We start from the raw sequence: 21,506 nt of genomic DNA, 5'->3' as shown, positions 1-21,506 counted from the left end.
TAAAATAATGATAGTATTTGCAAAGGAACTCTTTCAATCAGGCTCTGTTTTTCATTAGTAGGAAACAGAAGCAGCATTCAGTAAAATGAGAGGACTTGGGTTCCCTAGTGATGATGGGGGTTTTTTTGTGCTTAGTTTGTTTGTTTACTTGATACCAGTAGTGTCAACTGCATGGGATAATATGCTGTTTTTAAATCAACAGTTTTTAAAAAATATGTAATTTTTCTTAATATTGTCATTTCTTACAGGTCTGTCCTTCTGGGCTTTCGCTTTTATATGTAATGTCTTTTTCATTGGTCAGAGACATTTCTAAGTATCAGTTTCAGAGTAGCTTGTTTTGATATTTTAAACAGTTTTCAGTGTTGCTCGTTCTTTCTTAGACACCAGGTCTGTGCCACTCAGAGACTAGATGTAAAGGCAATATTTCTTCTGAAAAAAAATGGGGTCTCGTGAGAAGAGGACCATCATCATGTGGGATATTTTGACAGTATTCTCTCCAGAGATATCTTTGAGGTCAGAGATTAGACAATACTTCCCATCCTCTTTCTTTGGTGGATGATGTGTTCTCTCAGAAGGCATGATTGTATGGTGCTACGGACTGCAAAATGTTATTTTTGTTGAGGAACTCTTGCAAAGTATGAGTCCTAACTCAGGAGCGATCTCTTTCCTTCATGCCCCTCCATCCTTCACTGGCCAAACAATTCTCATCTTGATCATACTGTAGTGACCCATAATGCTACTTTAACCCAGCTTCTGTGTCCAGATAATTATTACTCCAGATGACTCATTAATTAGTGATTTTTATAAAGATGCTTCTCCTGTGGGAAGCTTATTGTCTTTCCAACTGAGAAGAGCATATATGATGTCTCCCATATCCATGCTGTTCCCTGCATTTGACTGCTCAAAGGTGATAGCACATCCTGCTTGCCCTTTCATAATGTGCCTCTGCTTGTGACTCAGGTTTTGAATAGGTTGGTTATGCACAAAGAAAGCAGCACACAGAAAGATGCAGCAATGCATATTAGGCTGTATTTGGTGAAAACAGGACACATTTATCAACATCTGTCCACAGAGCAGGGTATCTAGGTGCCATGTAGGAGCATGCTGGAGAGCAAGAGGGCTGTGGCTTCTGTATTCCCTGTATAAAGGGGTCTGCTTTCAGATTACTGAACAGTTTGGCAGAAAACAGGCTGTGAAAACTCAGGTTGTGGTTTTGTGGGCGGTACAAATTGAGTTTCAACACAGCAGTGCCAATGCAGCTGTAGTGATTCTCTCTTACAAGTGCTTTTGTTACAGCACTGAGTTGAGCTGAAAGTTGATCCCAAGAGTTGCCTCCCAGAAAGGGATTGGATGTGGTCGCACTTGGCAGTTCAAGCTGCTGACCAGGGTGAACTCCTCCAGAACAAATCAGTGCAAAGATGCACACCTGCTCTATGTTACACCAAGTAGTTTTCTATCCCTCCCTTTCTTGTGTTGTGCCTTTTGTTAAATTGCTTTGTTCTATACAGTTCTTTTGATCTCATACTTAATGGGTAAACATTCACAGAAGGAATATTTCTAATATAAAGGATGCTTGCTACCCAGATATTCTTTCTTCATTCTTTAATTTGCTACAAGGGACCTTGGTATCCATTTCTGACCCTGATTTATAAATTCTTCTGTCAGTGAATTACAATTATGAATTTCTTCACATGGAAGATGCCGACTGTTTGGTTGGTGTAAGGTGAAAGTTTATTTAATATTTGTTTCTTTTTCCAATGCTAACTTTACACAGACATGGTTAAATTATTACAAGAAGTTACAGATTAACTTAAGCAGAACTCTAGAAACAGAATTTATGTTTTTTGCTAAAATTAAAGAAGCATTTTTGCACATCAAAGCCTTACTGACAGATTGTAAGTTTTTCAATATTCTTAGACTCCTTGGCCTGGCCAAATGGTTGCCCCGAAACAGAAGTACCTACAATAAACGTAGCAGTGCTGAGAAATGTCAAACACGCTCTTTTATAACCCAGACATCTGGCTTCCACATTCATAGAAAGTTTATATCCCACTATGCCTTTGGAGGTGCCTAAAACACTAATTACAGATGAATTCATTTGTATCTCTTCCAGTTTTTTTGGCAACATTGCTAGGGTTACACTCACCTTACAATAGTTCTGCAAAGTCTTTTGAAATCGTATAGACATTATGAGCATTGCATCCCAGCCCTTATAGCTGAACAATCAAATCTGAGCTGGATTTAATGAAAATTTGACTTCTACCTCAAAACAAATAGCTTTCTTCCTCAAAACAAATAGCTTGGCTCAGGCTCTGAAAATAACATTTTAACTCCTGACAGGTATCATCTTACCCTTCCATTTCCTCATTTGAATATATTTTTCCTTTTATTATCCATATATTTGTATGGACAGAAGCTAGACAGTTTAAATGACTGCAGTTTTCAGTTTCTGCCTGGCAGAGGAGTAAACCATGTACATTTGCTGATGTTTGTGTGAAGAATAACGTTGCTTATTCATTCATATATCCATGTATTTTATTGTCATAAAAAGGATTCATCCATATGCCCATGCATAGTAAGAGGTAGAATCTGATTTAGCAGTGTGATTTTAGCTCAGAAAGGGGAGGCCAGGCAAATTTGTTTGAAAAAGTTCTGTATCCTGGTGTTCATGTTTCTGTATATTTTCTCTGCAGAAATTGTGCTCTATTGGGAAAATAGACTTTACCAGAGAGGAATAGGAGAGGCTACTTATATTGGCTATACAGGGATGGCTTTTTGCTGGGGCCAGTATATCTGGAAGAGACAACGTCAACAAACCAGAACCAGTTCTTTGTGTTATTTTGGTGGTTTCATTTTTTTTTTAATTTTTACTGAAGAGAAAATTTCAGCATCACACACACACACACACACACACAAAAAAAAAAAAAAAAAAAAAAAGACTGTCAAGCATTCAGCTTCATTCAGCTTTGAGTGACCTGGGCCAGCAGAGGATCTGCATTTGTACACAGAAATATTCCCAAATTCCATTCAAGACTAGAAGTAGCAGAAAGAAAAAGCTTGTCAACAGGAGGGGCTAGCTATTTAAGTTTTCATAAAGAAGCACTCTGGCATCACTATTTTAATGCTGGTGATGTTAAAGACAGTAATTTAAAACAAGATTGTTGTTAGAACATACAGAATTTTCTAATGGAAAACATTTAAAAATATGGTTTATCTTCTGAGGGATCAGAGACAGCCATTTCTCCATGCCTACGGAGCTGTGGTAGTTGCGTGTGCCCTCAGACCATGGTAAGTGCAAGGGAATGCAGCTTCAATAGAATCCAAGCTGACCTGACTCATGCCCTGTCTGGTGGTCTGTAAGCACACTAGTGACCAGCTGCTGTGGTTTGGCTCATGTGTGGGCAGGGGTTCAGGTGTCGATAGGCAGTCACGTTATCTTGCAGATTTCTAAATATGAGTAGGTTTTCTAGAGTCAGTCAAGAGAAATTCACACTTCCAGGCCAAATGTAAGCACCTGAAATTTATAACCTATGCTGGGCTGCCGTTTGTCACTGTGCACTGTAAAGAAGGGGATATGCTCTCATATATACATCTTCTTGACTACTTCATTGTACTCCTGTGCTTTTGCTGAGGAGGGAAATGGATCTGAGAACGTGCAGTTTTAACAAAGCCATGGAGGTGTAAGAGTCAATTCCATTCTACCAGCTCTCCTGGTGGAATAAAATGGATGGCAAAAATGGTTTTGACCAAACAGGCACTTGTTTTGATTTTAAAATGATTTAGGCATATCTTTGATATGACAGAGGACAAAGTCACCGCTGGCTCATGATTCAGATGGAAAATGAAGGAGAATTCCAAGCCAATGGATCAACAGCCCTGGGGCTGCTGGCTCAGAGACAAATGGAAGTGGGGTAGTCTTCCTGAACATTAATGCAAAATTTGGCAGCCACAGGAAGGCACGACAGTCAGGCTAGCTCTAGAAACTGAAGCTGAATTTTGCAAAATACTGCATGCAGTTTATATTGAGGTAGAAACTATAGAACACGGCAAATTTATTCATACAGCAAGAAGATTTAAAACATTTCAAATCTCAATCTTTGCAGAAGTCTTTCCCTCTGGGAAGATGGGAGAAGGTAAAACAACACAGGATAAAAACAAGAGATTGATAGCAAACACAAAACAGAGTGGAAAAGATATGTCCTCATGGCAAAGCTAGGTAATTGCTTAACTGTTTCAAGTGGAAGAGAACAGGTCAATAGGAGGATGAGAGGCTGGTGACCAGAAGGCTTGTGCCTGGCAGGCAACAATATATTACAGTGCACTGGAAGAAAAATGAACACCTGTGCAGTAGTGGCTATGAAAATGCCAAATTGCACAAGTAATGTGAGAAGCTAGAAGGCTTGAGTGAGGCTATCCCAACAAGACACACAGTGATGGTGAGAGGCATCTGCTAAACTGGTTTAGTTTGGAGCTAGATTTAAAGTACCAAATTTAGCAGTATGATAACAATGTCAAAATTAACAATGAAGTTGCACCAGATGGCAGAAGAGGGAGTCAGGGCCAGGACTTGGCAAAGAGGGGGAAAAATATTAGCCATCAGTCTGTCTGGATAGCGGCAGGAGGGATGAGATGTATGAGCAACCTGAAGGACAAACAGGATGCTATTTAACAGAATGAAAGCACAGCAGATAAGTGTTATACGTATAAAAAGTGGGGGGTAGATTTGAACACCACAATATGTAGTAATAAAAACTGTAGAGCTGCAGCTGGTTTGTATCAAAGGCAACTTTCATAGGACTATGTGAACTTTCTGACCTCAGTAGGGGGGCAAAATGAAAGAGCAATTGTTCAAAAGAAAAATGCAATAAATCTTCTGGGAATTTAAATGGAATGAACTTGCAGGAGGGAAAAAGCTCAGCAGTAGCATAAGGACTGTCTGCCTAGGTTGGGAGCCTGAGGTAATATTTGCAGGCTCTCAGCTGATCATGAGTAAGTTCTTTACAACCCTTTCCTTGAGTTTTAGATGGGGAAAAGTCCTTTTTGTTCTGTTTCCTGAAACATCTCAAGCAGGCTACAGGTCACCTCTCCACTCAGCCTCTAATGGTGTGTGTATCTTTGAAGAGGTCCCCATTTTCTTCACAATGTGCTCTATTTGGAGGCTCCATACTGTTCAGGTTTCACATAGGTCTATTATTCTGCATATGTTAATATTAACTCCATTAAACTAAATGGACTGCATAATTTAATATAGATTCAGAGCACTCAGTTAAAATAGTTCTGCCAAATGTGAACTGTAGAATGTTTTTAATTGGAGGGGATCTCTGGGAGTCATTTAATCCAACCCCACAGTCCAACCTAACTTCCAACCTATATCAAAACTACTGGGCCTTGACAAGTTCAGTGTTATGCCCAAAATAATATAAGAGAGCTTCTGTCACAATGTAAGGAGCCATTTCTTTTTACCAGTCAGGATGGTGCACAGGTTGCTGAGAGAGGTTGTGCAGGCTCTATTTTTGAAGATTTCCATGCCCAGAATGGATAATGCCCTGAGCAACTTGGTCTGACACCAGAGCTGGCCCTGCCATGAGCAGGAGGTTGGACTAGAGCCCTCCTGAGGTCTCTCACAGTTTAAATTATCCTGGGAATGTATGAAGAGTGGTGCACCACAGCTAGCAAAGTCCCCCATCCACATGCAGGAATTCCAGGCTGAATAATATCCAGATTGTGTGATTTATTAAAGCACGCCCACTTGTGAAAGGTAATCCTATGCTTTCAGATATAAGGACTTTGCCTGGGAGCCTTAATAAAATCCTTCACAGTAAACAAAGTTGTTACAAGTTCAGTTCATTCTTCTGCTATTGCTCTATCTTCTCTGAGATCTGCTTTGAAACAAGCTGTTGGCCCTGTAGACTCCCTGGCAAGCATCCCATTTCTAATGTAATTGGAAAAGGATTTATTATTAGTTTAGATGTTTTTAGGAAGTTGTATCTCAAATTCTTTTTGTCCTGATTTATTGTGTATTTGCTTTTAATCAGATCCTTTGTGATCCTTTTTTTTTTTTTTTTTTTTTTTTTAAAATTTAACTTCAGGATTTTGAAGGGTGTCCTGTTGCTTGTACTATCTCCCTTCACCTTGTTATTTCAGCATACCAAGTTTTCTCTGTTCTTACTAATGTCTTTCTTGACAGGTAGAATGCATTTTCTTTAAGCCCCTGGGTCTTTAAAAAGGCCTTAAGGAGTCTTTAAAAAGGACTTAAGCCACTTGCTAAGATTTTCTCTTTGCATGCCCCTTACCTCTTCTTTTTAATAAGCTGCCTAATTCTCCCGTACTACCATTGCTTGAAATTAGCACAACGATATTTGATGTTTTGTCCTTATTGCTAACACAGATGTTGATACTAAGTGTATTGTGATCATCTCTTGGATATGAATATCTCCTGAACTCATCAACAATAACGTTAAGAGTGTTTTCTGGTGTAATGTTCAAGAAAGCCAAGTTGTTCCTCTTCTTATTGACTCTTGGGCTAGCTGCTTTAAGAAATCATCAGTGAGGGTGTTGAGGGACTAGACTTAGCACACTGCCCTCAGAAATCTGCCCAGTCCCGATGAGGCAACTGCAGCATCCCGTAAAAGCTGGTTTGGGCCTCAGCATCTCTCCTTATTCAGCAGGGACATTGTCAATCCCTTTGGAACAGTTTGTAGCCACACTTGCAGCACACCATCTGTGTGAGCCGTCCCACAGCATGCCCTGCAGTGCCCTTCCTCATTGCTGTTGACTGTTATCATAGAGTCATAGAATATCCCGAGTTGGAATGGATGCTCACTATGACTGAGACGGCCACCAATTGCCACGTCCCCCACAAGACCCTCTCTGTTCTCCAGCAACAGATCTATCAGGGCACCTTTCCTAGTTGGCTCCCTTAGCACCTGCACCAAGAAGTTATCATCTAGGTGCTTTAGGAACCTCCTGGACTTGCTCATGTCGACCGTGTGGTAATCCCAGTTGACATCTGGCAACGTCTGGCAATGGGAAGTCTCTTTAACTCCTCAGAAGCAGCTATTTCTGCATCAAGAGCTAAATTATAGCCCATACAGTGAATGAAACCAAAGTAGGGCTCCATGTGCAGTATTTTTCTGGGCAATTTCACTTAACCTTGCCATCTTTTAAATCCTTTTATACTTTGATTTAGTAATTTATTTATTTTTTAATAGTTCAGTTTATAGAGAAGACAATAATAGATCTGAACTGAGTAATTTTGTGTTTCTGCAGTTTGGTATTCTGATAGCAACAGAATCTCTTCTACATGAGCTCTTTAAAGGGTAAACATCTTTATCTGCAGTGCTTTAGGTATTTATTATCTTTGTAGCACTTAGGATACATAACGCATTCACAGAAAATTGAAAACAATTTGTAGTCAAAGTAGTGCTTTTGGATAGTTTTTGATTTTTTAAGAAAAAATATAACTTTTAAAGAGAAAAAATCATACTTTAGTTATACAGAAAATACTTGAAATGGTAATTTATCAAGTTATAAATCTCAATTCAATTGGAGAGTGAAATGCTGGACAGCACATTAACATCAGCAGCCCTTAAAAACTGCCAACAGTAATATACTTCCAAGGAAATATACTTCACAGGAAAAAATAAGTTATATTCCAGCCAGTTAGTGTTATGGAACAGATAATCAAGTTTCTTGCTTTCTTGTCAGTTGAGTTATAACATGTAACCCCTTTTTTAAAAGTTCATGTATTCAACAGTCTTTTTGCTGGTCTGCATTCAATAGACTAAATATTTTTTTCTTTGAAAACAGGTCTTATCAACATTCCTTCTGTTCTGCTTTTTCAAAGTCTGCAGGAACACATTGGTTTTAGGAATTACATCCCACAGGTTATAAGCAGCATAGAAAAAAAAAAAACAAAAACACACACACTGAAAAGGTGATGCAAGTTTGTACTTTATTTTCATGCAACATCTTTTGATGAAAGTAACAAAGAAGTGTATTTAGAAAGAAATGGAGCCACTTACCACCATACCAATGGAAAGAAACAGAGCAAAGTTCATTAGAACACATTGCTCTTTGCTGCAATTAGTTTTCTGATCCTGCCTTTGCGATGCATGGTCGTGGGAGCAAGATCAGTTATCAAAGGCAGCCGTTGCCATGACTGCTACGGCACGATTAACTCTTTCAATGCATGGGAATGAACTAAAAAGAGTGACTGATGGCAGCTCCCTACAGCAATATCACCATATTACTGGCTGCATGGATGGCAAAATAATTGCTCTTGTTCTATTCCTTAATTTTCAAGCTTGGCAAAATGCAGCACATACTTCAAACTTGGAAACTTTCCAGGTACTTACAGTCAGCATCTCAAATTTGGTTTCAAGTCTCCACAGACACAAACTGGAATATCCTGATGTAAATGTTGTCTTGCTAAGATAGCAGCAGCACTTAAACATTTCCCTTCTGTCTCCCTGTTGTAATCGTTTTCCGTGTGTCTCTTTTGTTTAACATTGTCTAAGCATTTTTGTACAACTTCTTAACTGCTTTATTGGCAGTGAGGAAGGTCATAAAATCTGTTATTGCAAGTGGGAAAGAAACATATGCACTATGCTTAATATGCTAAAAATATCTATTAAAATAATGCTTAAAAGCCATTCACATTCAAATTAACAATCCTTTTCTTTCCCTGCTTTCCTGTTTCCTTAAATAATTGCCAATACTGCAGTAATGCAACGAAGTCAGGGGGAAAAGAGACAGGAGAAGTGCAAAGGCTGCTCATGGATTGGACAAGCAATAGATCAGTTTCCTGTATGGGAACACCCTTGTGGACCACACTAGAAACCAAGACACTGAACTCATTCCAGCCAATGGGGAATAAAATAAAGACAGATTGAAAGCACAGGAGCTCACTAACCCAGTGTTATCACCGAGACTTCAGTAAGGGGGAGCTATTTCGAAAATCTGAGCGTTGGGCAAAGCCATCTGGAGACATGTTTGGCAGAGAGCTCGTAGGCATGCTCAGGAGAGCACTTCAGTACCAACTCTCCTGCTCACCTGGCCATTGCTCCCTGCCACCCGCTGCCAGCTCAGTCAGTCACTGCTTGCCTCTCCCTGCAGCCTCCCAGCTCAGCCTAGCAGCAGAACTGTCTGGGCCTTCCAGCACTCATCGGGTTAGGCCATGTATGCCACCTCTTCCTCTTTGCTCCCCAGTCCTCTTGTCTGGGACTCGTTGTATGAAGTATTTGCAGCTAGGCTTTTCCCCATTCATTAGCCACAACCTGACTATCAACCCTGAGCCAGCTCACAGAATTTCTTACCCTACAGTCTGCTACTGATTCAGCCCTACCAACCTGACCGTTATTAACAATAACCACTAGGTCCTAATATTGTTAGGAATGAAGCAACAAGCATCCCCGCTGCAGCATGAAAGTGGGGTTCGGCCAGGAAGCGGGATGCGGAGGCAGGGAGGCTGGGGAGGCAAAACAGCCTGGACAGGAGCAGCCGGAGCTGGGGCTGTCGCTTTCATTGTTTTCGCGGTGCTTTGTTGCCACCTGGTGATCTGATGCAACCTTGCAAGGACGCAGTGCCTTCCCCATCCCTGCTACCTACCACAGGTCTGCTACCCAGGTGTTAAACGACTTGTCCTGGCAGTGAGAGCTATAATTGCAGAGTCAAAAAATGCTGACACTGAAGTGGTTTGGTCTTAAGAGACTTAAGGCACTTAAGGGACCTCTACATTTATTGCTCTGGTGAACTGGTGCCTGAAGAGTGGGCTCTACCTTGGGACCATCCATGTGGCTGAGAAAGGTGAAGGGAAGCTGAGTTAACCTTTGTCTGGTCATAGGTATGGATACGAAGGGAAAGTACAGAAACTGGTAGTTGTCACCTGTGGCCTTTACTGGCTTTTCTGTAGGTGGATGAAGGTGTTATGAAGAGGAAGAGAGCAGGCCGCATGCTTATACACAACACTTTTCACAGCAGATTTTATACACAAAGATAACATTGCTACTTGTCGGTACTCTGAGGACACCTGCTGAAGCACGATCTGCCAGGTCTGTTTAGAAGATGTTTCCACAGGATCAGGGATTTTTTTTTGGGGGGTGCACTAAAGTGTTTCTTGAATCCAAAGTCGGAGAACCTCTTCTGAAGGCATCACACACACCATCAGATCACATTGCTCAGCTTCTTCATTCCCACACAGTATCAGCTGGGTGGGGGGCTCTGCTGCTTTCTGTAAAACAAATACACTCATTCAAACATCCTCAGACCGATGAGCTAGTCTGACCATCTTTCACCTCTCCCCACAAACCTCCTCTCATCCTGCCTGCCACAACTGTGCAGAGACCCAGTGGTCAGATCACAACCACAAAAGCTCCTGCCTGCATTCTCCCTTGAACTGGACAGTACATTTAAGCTACTGATTTCAATATACTCCTCCTGGGTGAGCAAGAGGCTGCTTTTGATAACTGTTTTATCCTCGCCAAGGAGTTAAGAAGCTCAGTGCTGGTGCCAGAGGACATGGGGCTGTGTTGCCAATGACACAGCTGTTTTGTTCAGGGAGCAGCTGGTCAGGCAAGGTCAGCCCGTGCTTCCCAAGCTGCTTCCTGCAAGCACCAGGAGCACTGTCCCTACTCAGGGCTCTAGGCCAAAGGCAGTGACAGCCATGCAGCCACCTCATGTGGGCTGCTTCACCTCTACAGCTCAGCTGACTGCTCATATGGACTTTCTGTTGTCCTGTTTCTGAAGTTACGATAAACGGTGTACTTGCTCTTTCCCCTGGACACCAGTTCTGCCATCACACTGGAATAAACTAGTTTTCATATGCATGTGTCTGCTTTTTTTACCTGCCACATGCTTCTGTGAATATACATCACCCTAAAAACAATAAAGCAAAGCAAAAAAGTTACCAGTGTGTCTGGCAGGACAGCAATGGGGCAGCAGGAATACTGAAAGATTTTACTTGTTTTCCAGGCAAGGAAAAACAGGGTCAAAGCAGCCAGAGCAAAGCCAGCAGAGGACATCATGGCAGTAACGAGCCACAGGGATCCGCCACCTAGAAACAACAGAAGCAGCAAAATTTCTCAGCCTGTGAGGACAAAACACACAATGAAATCAGACTCTGCCCTCTGCAGCTGCCCTTCCCACTGCCCTCTGGTGAGATTTTTTGTCAGCCCACTCCAGATAAGGATACCCATGCCACTGCAGGGGCCTGCACTCCCAAGTCTTCCTTTTTTACTTCCCCCAAGGAACAAATGGGTAGCACATTTATAAACAAGACAGGAGATAATAGCTGTAAACAAAAATAAGAGATGCTGGGTTATCCTCCTGGGGCATGACTACACAAAGGGAAGAGGCAGGAAGGCTGGCTGTTACCTTGTGCCCTCACACACTGTGTCTGGCTGAAGCTACTGCTTCTGTTGATCGACTCGACGTATGTCTGAGCTTTTACACAATAATCATGTCCTGCCTCCATGGTGTCCAGGTGAACTGTGGAGCTGACATCTTTCACCATCTTCCATTGTATCTGCCATAGGCCCAGGAAAGAGAACATCAGAACGTAGGATTCCTAATATAATACTAGCCCAGACTTCACTGGGAGAAAAGGAAGGAGAATAATAGGAGCAGGAGGTGTCACAGAGGATTGTGTGAATAAGAGGAGATAGAAAAACAGCAGACTAAGAATCGCAGTTGAGTGCAGAATGAGACCACACATGAATGAGACCACACATGCCTGGAAGACTAAGAAGGGATGCAAACAGAGAGTCATGAGCCAAAGAGTGGTGTTCAGCCAGAACACTAGACCATGACTTACTCCCCAGGCTTGATGACTTATCTGGGATCTGGGTTTTTGTTGGGAAGCAAAAATCATGCCTGTTCTAGCATGATGTGGTAAGGCTGCCAGAGATATGCTGTGATAGGGGTGCAAGAGCTGCACTACAACTGGAGCACAGAGAGGAGGTGAACTGGGCTAGTGAGGAGTGAGTGAATTTGTTGTGCGCAACTGTAACACATTCCAGTATAGTTTAAACAGCAGATTAACCTGACCTGAATTTCTTGTAACCTGATTTTCTTGTAACAAATGCAACTCCACGAACTGCTAGCAAGATGAAGTTGCTATTCCCAGCCTGCCGAGTCATGAGAGAACAGGTGAAAATGTGCAGCAATTAAATCTTGCTGGGTTGCAGAGGCAAAGCCTGTGCTTGCAGGAGGCTTGATAGGCCTCCACCATCACATACACATTGATATCTCCAACAAGCCAGTAGGGCTCTTCTAGCAGGGCAAAGTCCATCTCTCCATCAAAATACCTTTCTTCACAGAAACATGACCTTGAGAGCCGTTAGTTTGAAAAGATTTCAAGGAAAAATCAGGTCATTGCTTGCTTTCAGTGTATAACCTATTGCAAAAAGTCAAATCAGATATGTCCAATGTGACAATTATTAAAATAGTAGAAGATTAAAAGATCTGGACATGTGCTAACCAGTAAACCTGATGTCTGTGACAGTCCAGTTTGTAAAATCTATTATGAAGTTTGGAATTAATATTTAGGTGATTAATATCATATATTGAAGAAAAGTAGCGTTTCATTTGTAACAGGAAATTAGACACAAGCCTATAGGATTCTTTCTAATGTTTAAGCTCATGGGCTAGGTTCAACTCATTTACTTGGATTTCCAAAAGGTAGTCAAGATTCATTTCAAAAGCTTATTAAACTAACAGCCATGGAATATGAAAGCATCAGGGCTCTGAATGCACTAAGCAGGCTGCAATTGTCCTGACCAGCCTGAAGTGCAGAGGAATATGGCACACATGGTCTCTGGGAAGCTTCACAGCAGCATCTTGGACTTGAAAAACAGACCCTTGGGAAATGTTTGCATGCTTTCACTCTAAATCACATGGACTTTCTGTTTGTGCCCAAAATCCAAGGGTAAAACTCACCCTACTCTCCTGGCCTTTCTTCCAATAGAGAACACAGAACTGAAAGGCAGGCCCCATGTCTTTCAGCTCCACTAGTAAATGATACCCATCTGCTATGACCTTCATTGGAGGTGGGGTCAGGGAAGCTGCCAACAGAGAGAGAGCACTGTTATCACACCTGAGGCAAATCTTCAAACAAGTCTTCTTTTTCCCAGCTAGGAGAGGAGGAGAGGGTCCCCACCATGACTGTCCTTCAGCTGCCACCATGAGCATAGTAATATTAATCTGGAATGGCTGGTTGCCTCAGTGGGGGAGAAACATCTCTCTGTGCTACTCTCCTTTTGTCTAGATACTGCAGGAGATTTTGAGCAGGAGGAAGACTGTGACTGTCATTGTGAAGGGGAGTTTGGCAATAGCTGAGTTGCACAGACTTGAAGGTTTTGAATTTTCTCTGATGGAGGAAGTGTCTGGCCTGAGGGTGTGATCAACAGCAACAGCAGCAGAACCAGCTGGGCAACCAGAAATTGAGACACCAGATCAGGCCTGTTCTTCTGCTTTTGGGCATTATCTTAGCTCTAATATGCAGAACAGGAACTGTGGAACCACTGCTCCTTCATGGGAATTTTGGCAGTTATTCAAAGGTGAAAGGGAAAATAACATAAGCCTCAGGTTAATTCAGTGAGTTCACGTGAATCCAGATTTTGTTTCAGTATCTACATGGTTTTAGAAATACTTGGCTGGGCTGACAACCTGCTGTGACATGTTTTTGTAACTAGTATGCAAGTAAATCTGTTGGTGATTTGCTTAATGCTTACTCTGATATTCAAAGCTTGGTTTGGTGTGGGATTCTGCTGTGAGGAATACTAGTGAAACTATCAGAATCAGTCAAGCATGGATGAAACTACACACTGCACCTTCATGAATCGTGATTCAAGGGACTACAGAGATCATATTTGCACCACTTACCTATGCCATTCTTTACTACTCTGTTGTAGCTAAAATTGGTTTCAACCTCTTTGCTTTCAAGAAAGGAAGGAGAACATACAGAACATACAGAAGAGATGTTCTTAACAGAATTTGTTCTTATGCACAGTGAATTGCCAGTAATGCTGAAGAGTAAGAACACATGAAATCAAAGTATGCTCTTGATGACTGTGCCACAGATGGGAGGCCTGGAAAACTACTCTGTACTTTTAAATCAAAAGCTGATAAGCTGCTTAGCATGATCATGTCTCAAGGAAAAAAAAAAAAAGTGATAACATTTGAAGGTTAAAAATAACATTAGGTTAATGTATTAGCAAATGAACACTGCAAGACACAAATACTAACCAAACACGAGCATTTAATACTTATCTCTTGTGCTGGCACAATGGATACCAACCAACCATCTTAACTTTGACAAATGAAGAACTAAAACCAACTAAAGTGGTTGTTTTACGGAAGATCTGTTAAAACTGTTTTCCATGTACTGCCATACTTTATGCATATCTATACCCAAGGCTTCAAGTCTGGAGCTTTTTTAGTCTAGGAGTACTGTGGGTTGTGCTGATGCCCTGTCTGTCCATAAATCACACACAGAACTTGCAGGCTGTGCTTTGAATTCCTTAGTTCCTACTAGACTCAATGCCAGTTTTACTAAGAGACACCAAAGTAAAGGCAGTAAAAATGTATAGGCACAACAACTTATAATGCCTTTTCTGTCTCCTTTGTTCATATATTCACATTACAGCCCTTTGCAAGCTGTATCTTCGTAAATTTCACAGCTTAGAAAGAGGACTGTACTGGGGTTTCTAAGACACTGGATCAAACTGTCAAACACCTAATTGTACTGGGAAGCCTCTGTGATGCCTTACTACAGGGAAAGGGTATAAAGGTAATTCCTGGTGGCCACTCTGGAGATCTCACAAATAGGCCTCGACACAATGTGCACAAACCATGAGACATTTTTACTCTTTACCACAAAGGTGAAAGGACAAGCAGGTGCCCTCAAAAGACTCATTTAAAAATAAAGGTAAAGAGTACTCGCTATGCAAGGTGACCACTGAATGTGTGATACCACTGAGGATAGCTATCACACTTCTGGACATGGCCAGACAAGTCCCCAGCTGTGTGGTGGAATCTTCCCTTCTGTGGCTCTCCCTGAGCTCAGAAACAGCTCTGGCCACTGAGATGGGCTCTGGCTGAAAACAAGTCTGAACATGACCCACAGACTGTACCTGCCTGAGATCCTACCTAGGAACTATGTCACAAGGTTGTCTAAGTCCTAGGCTAAGTAGACTCTGGGTAGCCTGCTCTCAAAGTGAGGGGAGGACCAAAACCACAGTCAGGAAAGAAAAAAAAGCTCATTGTGCCATGTCTTCCTCAGCAATGATTAAAGGTGAGGTTTGGGTGTAGACTTGGCATCAGACTACAACAGGGTTTATGAAGGTGGCAGCTGAAGGAAACAGGTTGAGGACCTAAGATGCTGGGGAGCTAGAGGGAGGAGTTGCTTGGATGCTGATAAATGGATGTGCAGCATACCGACCTCCTTTTGGCGACCAGGATGAGAACTGCCCAAAGCCACAGTTTAAGTCCTAAAAGATGCTGATGGCTCCAGCAGTTTGGGGAATGAAAAATTCTAGTCTTCTATATGAGGGTCCTCCACTGTCTGCAGCAAGTCCTTCAGCAATGCTGTAGCTGGCAGGAGCTGATCAGGTAGAGCTGCTTACAGAAAGGCAAGATGCTCCAGTCAGTGGCAGAACTATGGGGCTAATCTGAAATCCTCAACTGTTTGAAACAACTGCTGTCTGATAATTTGCTGTGGAAAACTGTAAGGTCCCTGAATGGTGGGTTCTGTTGCATTGTGAACTGTAGGAACCCTCAGAAGACTGATTATCATCCTTCATGACCACTTGTCAGATAAACCACTCTACCAGTCAGGGCATGACTGAAGAACAGAACTCAGAAATGAACATAACTGATGTAGCTTAACTCAAATAGCAGGACTTACTTGTGATGCGATTGAAGAAACCCTTCAGGGTGCCCCACTGTGATCTTTGAGCACCAATGTCTGCCCTTACACGCAGGTTATAGGCCACAGTGGCTGAGATATCCTCTGTGATATTACACACCGTGGCTGTGATGAGTGAACACTCACAGATGGGGATCCAGCTCTCATTAGCATATTCACGTTCATACTCCCTGGGGAAAAGAAAAGGAAGGGAAGGGGAGATGGTCTCTTTTCAGTTGTGCCCAGCAACAGGATGGGAGGCAACGGGCACAAATTAAAGCACAGGAGGTTCTGGCTCAATATGAGGGGGCACTTCTTTACTGGGAGGATGACAGAGCACTGGGACAGGTTGCCCAGAGAGGATGTGCAGTCTCCTTCTCCGGAGATATTCATAACCTGCCTGGGTGCTATCCTGTGCAAGGTGCTCTAGATGATCCTGTTCTGTGGGGGGGTCGGACTAGATGATCTTCAGAGGTCCCTTCCAACCCCTCCCATTCTGTGATTCTATAATATGTTTAAAAGACTAACACTGAATAAATCTCTTTCCTCTTCTAAATAAACTGTCACTTAACTTCCTAATTTTTGAATTCTTTGGAAAGAGGTATATTTTGTATGTAGGGTTAATGCATACCTTGGATTACTCAGGTATCTATTAACAATCACCTGAAGCATGGCCTGTAAACAGCCTCAGCATTAAACCAGAAATTAGTTTTTTTTCCACTCATGATCTACTGTGCTGGAGTATCAAACTTCTCTTACACTTGTGAACTGAACAGTGTTCAAGACATCTGAACTATGCAGGACTGTAAGTCTGAGTAAACAGTGATGAAAGAGCAAAGAAGAAAAAACAACATAAAATCAGAAGCCAGACGTTACCCCTGAAATTCAACAGAGTATCTCACAGTTTCACCCTGGATGGTCACAGGGCTCCATGTTAAGAAGTGTCTCATGTTGGTAGAAAGAATAGAGATATTCTGAGGTGATGGCAGCAGAGCATCTTCACCTGAAATTCCCAGAAAATAAATGAATAAATAAATAAAGATTAAAAAGATACATGGATGTAGTAGAAAAAAAATATAGAATTATGCAAAACTGTGTTTGCATCAGAAATTCTGCATTTCACCATTGCCAATTCAGTGTTTGAAAGTATTTTACAAAGAAATGAGAACCTAAGAGCAGGTGACAGAGCAGTTAGGCTGGTACTCCTTACAGTAAGGCAAAGCATGCCTTTTCATTATTTCTGAGGTTTTAATTATACCAATAAAACAGTGAGAAAAGGTCAAGCTTTTAGAAAGCTGTCCTATTTGATTTAATAAAGACTGTTCCAATGGACAATTCCCATCAGGGTTATAAATGTACAGTTTCTTTCCAGGCTTGACTGGTCTAGACACTTGCAGAAGATCCTGGCTCTGGTACAGAGCCTTTTTTCATGTTGCCGGATTTTAATAGTGTAAGTGCTTGTAGGCTGTAATCAAATTACCTCATTAATTTCTTGGATAAACTTATTCAATGGACTAATGAAGTTATAATGTTTCTCTCCAAGATCAGCAAAGCATAAGTTTGGGATGGTGCCTACATTACAGTTTATGGATTTTATCCTCTGACATCTTAATGTAAGATTCTTAGCAGTGTTTGGACCAGAGCACAGAAGGCAGTATTCCCCACAGGCACATCCTGCACTACCCTAGGGGAACAGTCTTACCTCTGTTCTGCCACTTTCCAGTCCCAAGAAAATTATGTTCTCTCTGCTCAGTGGGGAATGGTTCCCAAGGAACCACTGAAAGGGAGGAATGGATGGAGTGGTTTTTACCAATCCAGTGTAGCAGTGGTAATTTCAACACTCTTCTAGAAACAAGGTAATTACTCTGGCACAATATATCAATGTTACGTAAAGATTGTTTCCCTTATAAGTCTTTTTTTTTTTTTTTTTTTTTTTCTTAAATGTATTTATTTAATTAGATCTGTTTCTCTTAGCGAGATCTGTCTTCCATTAGTCTTTCACTGTCATTAAAAGAGGGTGCCTTTTTCTAAGCTGCAATTATAAAGTTAACCAGTTAATGTCAATTATTCTATCCAGGATCAAAACCAGGTTAACAAGTCCATGAGCAACATTTTCATGGTGATTATTATTCTACAGCACTGGAACAACAACTCTTCTTCTGCCTTTAGAATATTCCTCATGTTCCTATCTTTACAAAAGCATTAATAATGCGGGGAGAAGATGCCAAATCAATATGATTCTTTGGCAAAAGTTATTTGAATCTGTTTACATAACGCTCGGCCATTCTTTAAACTAAATGCCAGAGATCTCTGGGATCTCCTTGCCACTTAGATAATGGAAGACTCACAGTTTGCTGCATCAGTAGTTCTACCAGTTCTGGCTGTGGGTCCCTAAAACTGTCAAGGCACTTTTTGTCTCAATCACCCATTTAGTCCCTTGGTCCATTCTCTATATGTCTTGACATTTTTGCTGTATACTACTATTTTTCCTTGTACTCTTGTTCCCATGTGAATTTCTGGAGTTGGCATACTTAAGTGTGTGAATTACCTAACAGACTTTAATTACATGATTGGGCACCAGTTTTTCCACATGACTCACATACACAATGATGTTCCAGGTCCGAACAGAGGTAGCTTGCAGTGGGTTGCTTCCTAATTTTTAAGCCCTTGACTTTAGGACTTTTTGGATATATAGTTTGTTGTATTCAGTAGTACAGAATCTTATCTTACTATATTTTCTAGATACCATTTTTAAAAGAAGAGGATATTTCTGAATTGGGATATTTACCTTTTAATAGCTGCCGAACTATTTTTTTATATGGCTGAGATCAATCTTCATTTCGTGGCTACACTTAGCTTACTACACTGCATTCCTAGTTTGCTGACAAAATCCATGACTGTTCTATGTACAGTGAAGCCTGTTGCCTCACTTCATCTGAGCCACAAAAGTTCATATACAGACACTAAGGTTTCTTTTTTCCTTTCATTAGGAAAAGCTCTGGGCCAAGTAACAGTTTATGTGTTTCTGTAAAAACTTCACTGATTTGTTTCTTTTTGGGATTAATAGTTTTTGGGATGGGCCCAAAGGCTGCTGCTGGGAAGAACTCTTCTCCAAGAAAGGAAAGATACACGAAAACCTAATACTAATTTGTGTTATCTACAGAACACACTTGCTGATTTTTACAGGGCCACGTACTTCTGAACTTTCCCGTGGGAAACCCATAGAACACAGCAGTTATTCACTCAGTGCCATTGAGAGTTTGTGCTACAGTGTCAGAGAACTAAGCTTCTAGCACCATAGGTAAGGCAATGGTGGTGGGAATAGCGTTAAGTTTCAATGTTCTTTGCTACGAAAGGCCACTAGGAGACATAAGTCTTCATGTGAAGGCCAAGGGAATGGGGGACACTCAGTGGAAAGTTCTCCCACTGCCTGTCACAACATGGAAGGCGAAATTGGATGAGTATCAGTTTGGGCAAGGCTGATGGACTCTGCAAACTCAAACAGCACGGCTCCTGGGCAGAAACATCACACAGCCTTAGTAATCAAAAACACAGTAAAAATAAAAATGGATTATTTGAAGAACAGTTGCCCAGTTCTGCCATATATTCAAAAATATTTGTCATAATTGTCCCTATTCCACATAATAAACTTTCAGAGAACATGCAAGTTAGAGCTGAGGCAATGTTTTTCCATATCAAGCAACTAAGAGTTATAAATAAGATTCCAAGTGTTTTGCTGTCCAAGCAAGTTGTACAATCAATTCTTCTGAGGCTGAGAACAAAATGTACCAAAACACAACTTGAATTTAGGAGCTGAGATGCCACCCTTAGAAGACAGCCCTGAGCATAACCTGAGTGCACTTACAAGCCATGTCTCCAGAGGACTGACCACTGCAAAAGCATGGCAGCATACTCAGGAGACCCTGCAGCAACAAACCTTCTGGATGAATTTAGAGACCAGCTTTCACTTGGAGAAGCAGATTGCAAAAAGTACTGCCTCCTTCTAGGGCATACAAGCCCCTCAGTGAAGATCTTTGAGCCTGTAATTAACACTTTATAACCTTCTCCTGCACCTACTCCACAGGCGGGGCACGCCCCTGTACCCAAGGACACCAGCATTGAAAGGCAACTTGCAAGTTCAGCTTCTCACAGAACAGCAAAAGAGCAGAGGCAAATACAGCATTAGAGTATTATTTCCTTCAAACTGAAATTTCCCCTTAGATTTCAGAATTGACTTGTAGAACATGGAATGTATAGGTTGTCTTTTTCACTTATTCTAGTATTAATTTTAGACAAAGAATTAAAACTCAGGATCACATGACCGTGTGCTATCTAGCTTAAGTTTTGTAGAGGCAGGCTTAATGAAAGGACAAAAGAGTTTTTGTTTCTCTCAACCTCTTAGATTTTGGCTTCAGTTGACTAAAGCTATTTTAGTGATTACCTGTGAGATTAGGTGCAATCAGAGCGCAGAGGAAGAAGCAGGCGAGATTTGGGAACGTTTTGCTCCTGCTCATCACCTTTTCCCTCGTTCATCCCCTGCCGCGCAGCTCAGAACGTTCCCTTCCTAGGCAGGGAGCCCTGTCTGAGCTGGCTGTGCTGCGAGTGAAGTGGAGACTCCGGGAACCATCTCAGCCACAACTTCTGTGCTGCCTGAGCCGACGCTGAAGATGTGTGTACGCTGTTGGTGTGGGTGAAGTTACAGGGAGTGGCAGGGGAATTCGATGCCAGCATTTCTTTGCAGGTCTGCACAACTGCTCACCTAGATGGCATAATGCCGTTTCATTTAACAATTAGATACATTAAACAAAATAAGGAGGAAATAAGGAGGATATCTTCATTTAGTTTCTGTACTTGTAAATGCTTGTTTCTCTGCTCAGCGCCCCAGGTGGATAAATCCTGATGCTTCCTAGCACCACAACAGCTCCCCAGTAATAGTAAGGCATGCCTATAGCCTCACACCTTGCGCAAACAACTGGTGAAGGACTGTGTACCTCTGGGCTGGCAGAAAGGAGGTTTGTCGTCTAATTTATCATTGAATACTTTTAAAGCTGCTATGCTGAGATGTGCTGAAGAGGATGTTTTGTTTTCAGATCTGATTTGGTGTGGGCGCATGAGTCCCATGGTTTTCCTGTCTTCCAAGACCCCTTGTGCTCCATCTTGCCTGGAGCAAGGCAGGCTCTTCATCCAGAGGATGCTCTGAGAGCTGCTTAGAAACACAAAGAGCCTGCTGGCTCTAAGGCTGCCACAGCAGCTACCTTTGTTCTTGCAAGGCTGTTTTTTTTTTTTAGAGGCCGAGGGAAAGACAATGTTCAAATGGAAGATTTTTATGTTCTGCAAAAGGCCATCTAAATTAAATAAAACCCTGACTGTACAGATGACTGGGGGGTGGCAACTCTATCAAAAGCTTTTAGCTCTGATTAAAGTGAGTATTAGAAAACTTTCCTATAAAACCCCTTCCTCCCTCCTACTGTTTGCATTTCAAAAGTTTATTTATTTTTCTTTAAAAAATGATCTCCTTTTTGTTACTACAGGTGTCTGTCAAAACATGTTTACTCTGCGTTTTCTTGGAAAATAAATCATCTTTATTTATTTATATAGTAAA

At 41.6% G+C, this 21,506-nt stretch overlaps 1 protein-coding gene across 1 annotated transcript; it reads right to left on the bottom strand.

Annotated features, from left to right (window-relative positions):
• Nucleotides 1-9,667: 9,667 nt before the first annotated feature.
• Nucleotides 9,668-20,615, bottom strand: IL20RB (interleukin 20 receptor subunit beta). The gene is made up of 7 exons (XM_035339575.1): nt 20,346-20,615; nt 16,781-16,907; nt 15,905-16,095; nt 12,937-13,061; nt 11,374-11,524; nt 10,908-11,053; nt 9,668-10,231 (listed from the first exon to the last, which is right to left on the bottom strand). The coding sequence occupies exons 1-7, from the start codon at nt 20,416-20,418 to the stop codon at nt 10,106-10,108; spliced, it is 939 nt and encodes a 312-aa protein (XP_035195466.1). The 5' UTR covers nt 20,419-20,615; the 3' UTR covers nt 9,668-10,105.
• Between the last annotated feature and the right edge of the window lie 891 nt (nt 20,616-21,506).

This window comes from Oxyura jamaicensis, chromosome 14, assembly GCF_011077185.1.
Source record: "Oxyura jamaicensis isolate SHBP4307 breed ruddy duck chromosome 14, BPBGC_Ojam_1.0, whole genome shotgun sequence".
Taxonomy (NCBI): Eukaryota; Metazoa; Chordata; class Aves; order Anseriformes; family Anatidae; genus Oxyura; species Oxyura jamaicensis.
Note: the sequence above shows the minus strand (reverse complement) of the source record. Positions and strands in the feature narration are given on the sequence as shown.

Coding starts and splice junctions, on each gene's coding strand:
- IL20RB (XM_035339575.1), bottom strand. CDS start 20,418: ATGAGCAGGAGCAAAACGTTCCCAAATCTCGCCTGCTTCTTCCTCTGC. Junction 13,062..15,904: donor TTTCTTCAATCGCATCACAA/GTAAGTCCTGCT, acceptor CTCTGTTGGCAG/CTTCCCTGACCCCACCTCCA. Junction 11,054..11,373: donor ACAGTGTGTGAGGGCACAAG/GTAACAGCCAGC, acceptor TGTTGTTTCTAG/GTGGCGGATCCCTGTGGCTC.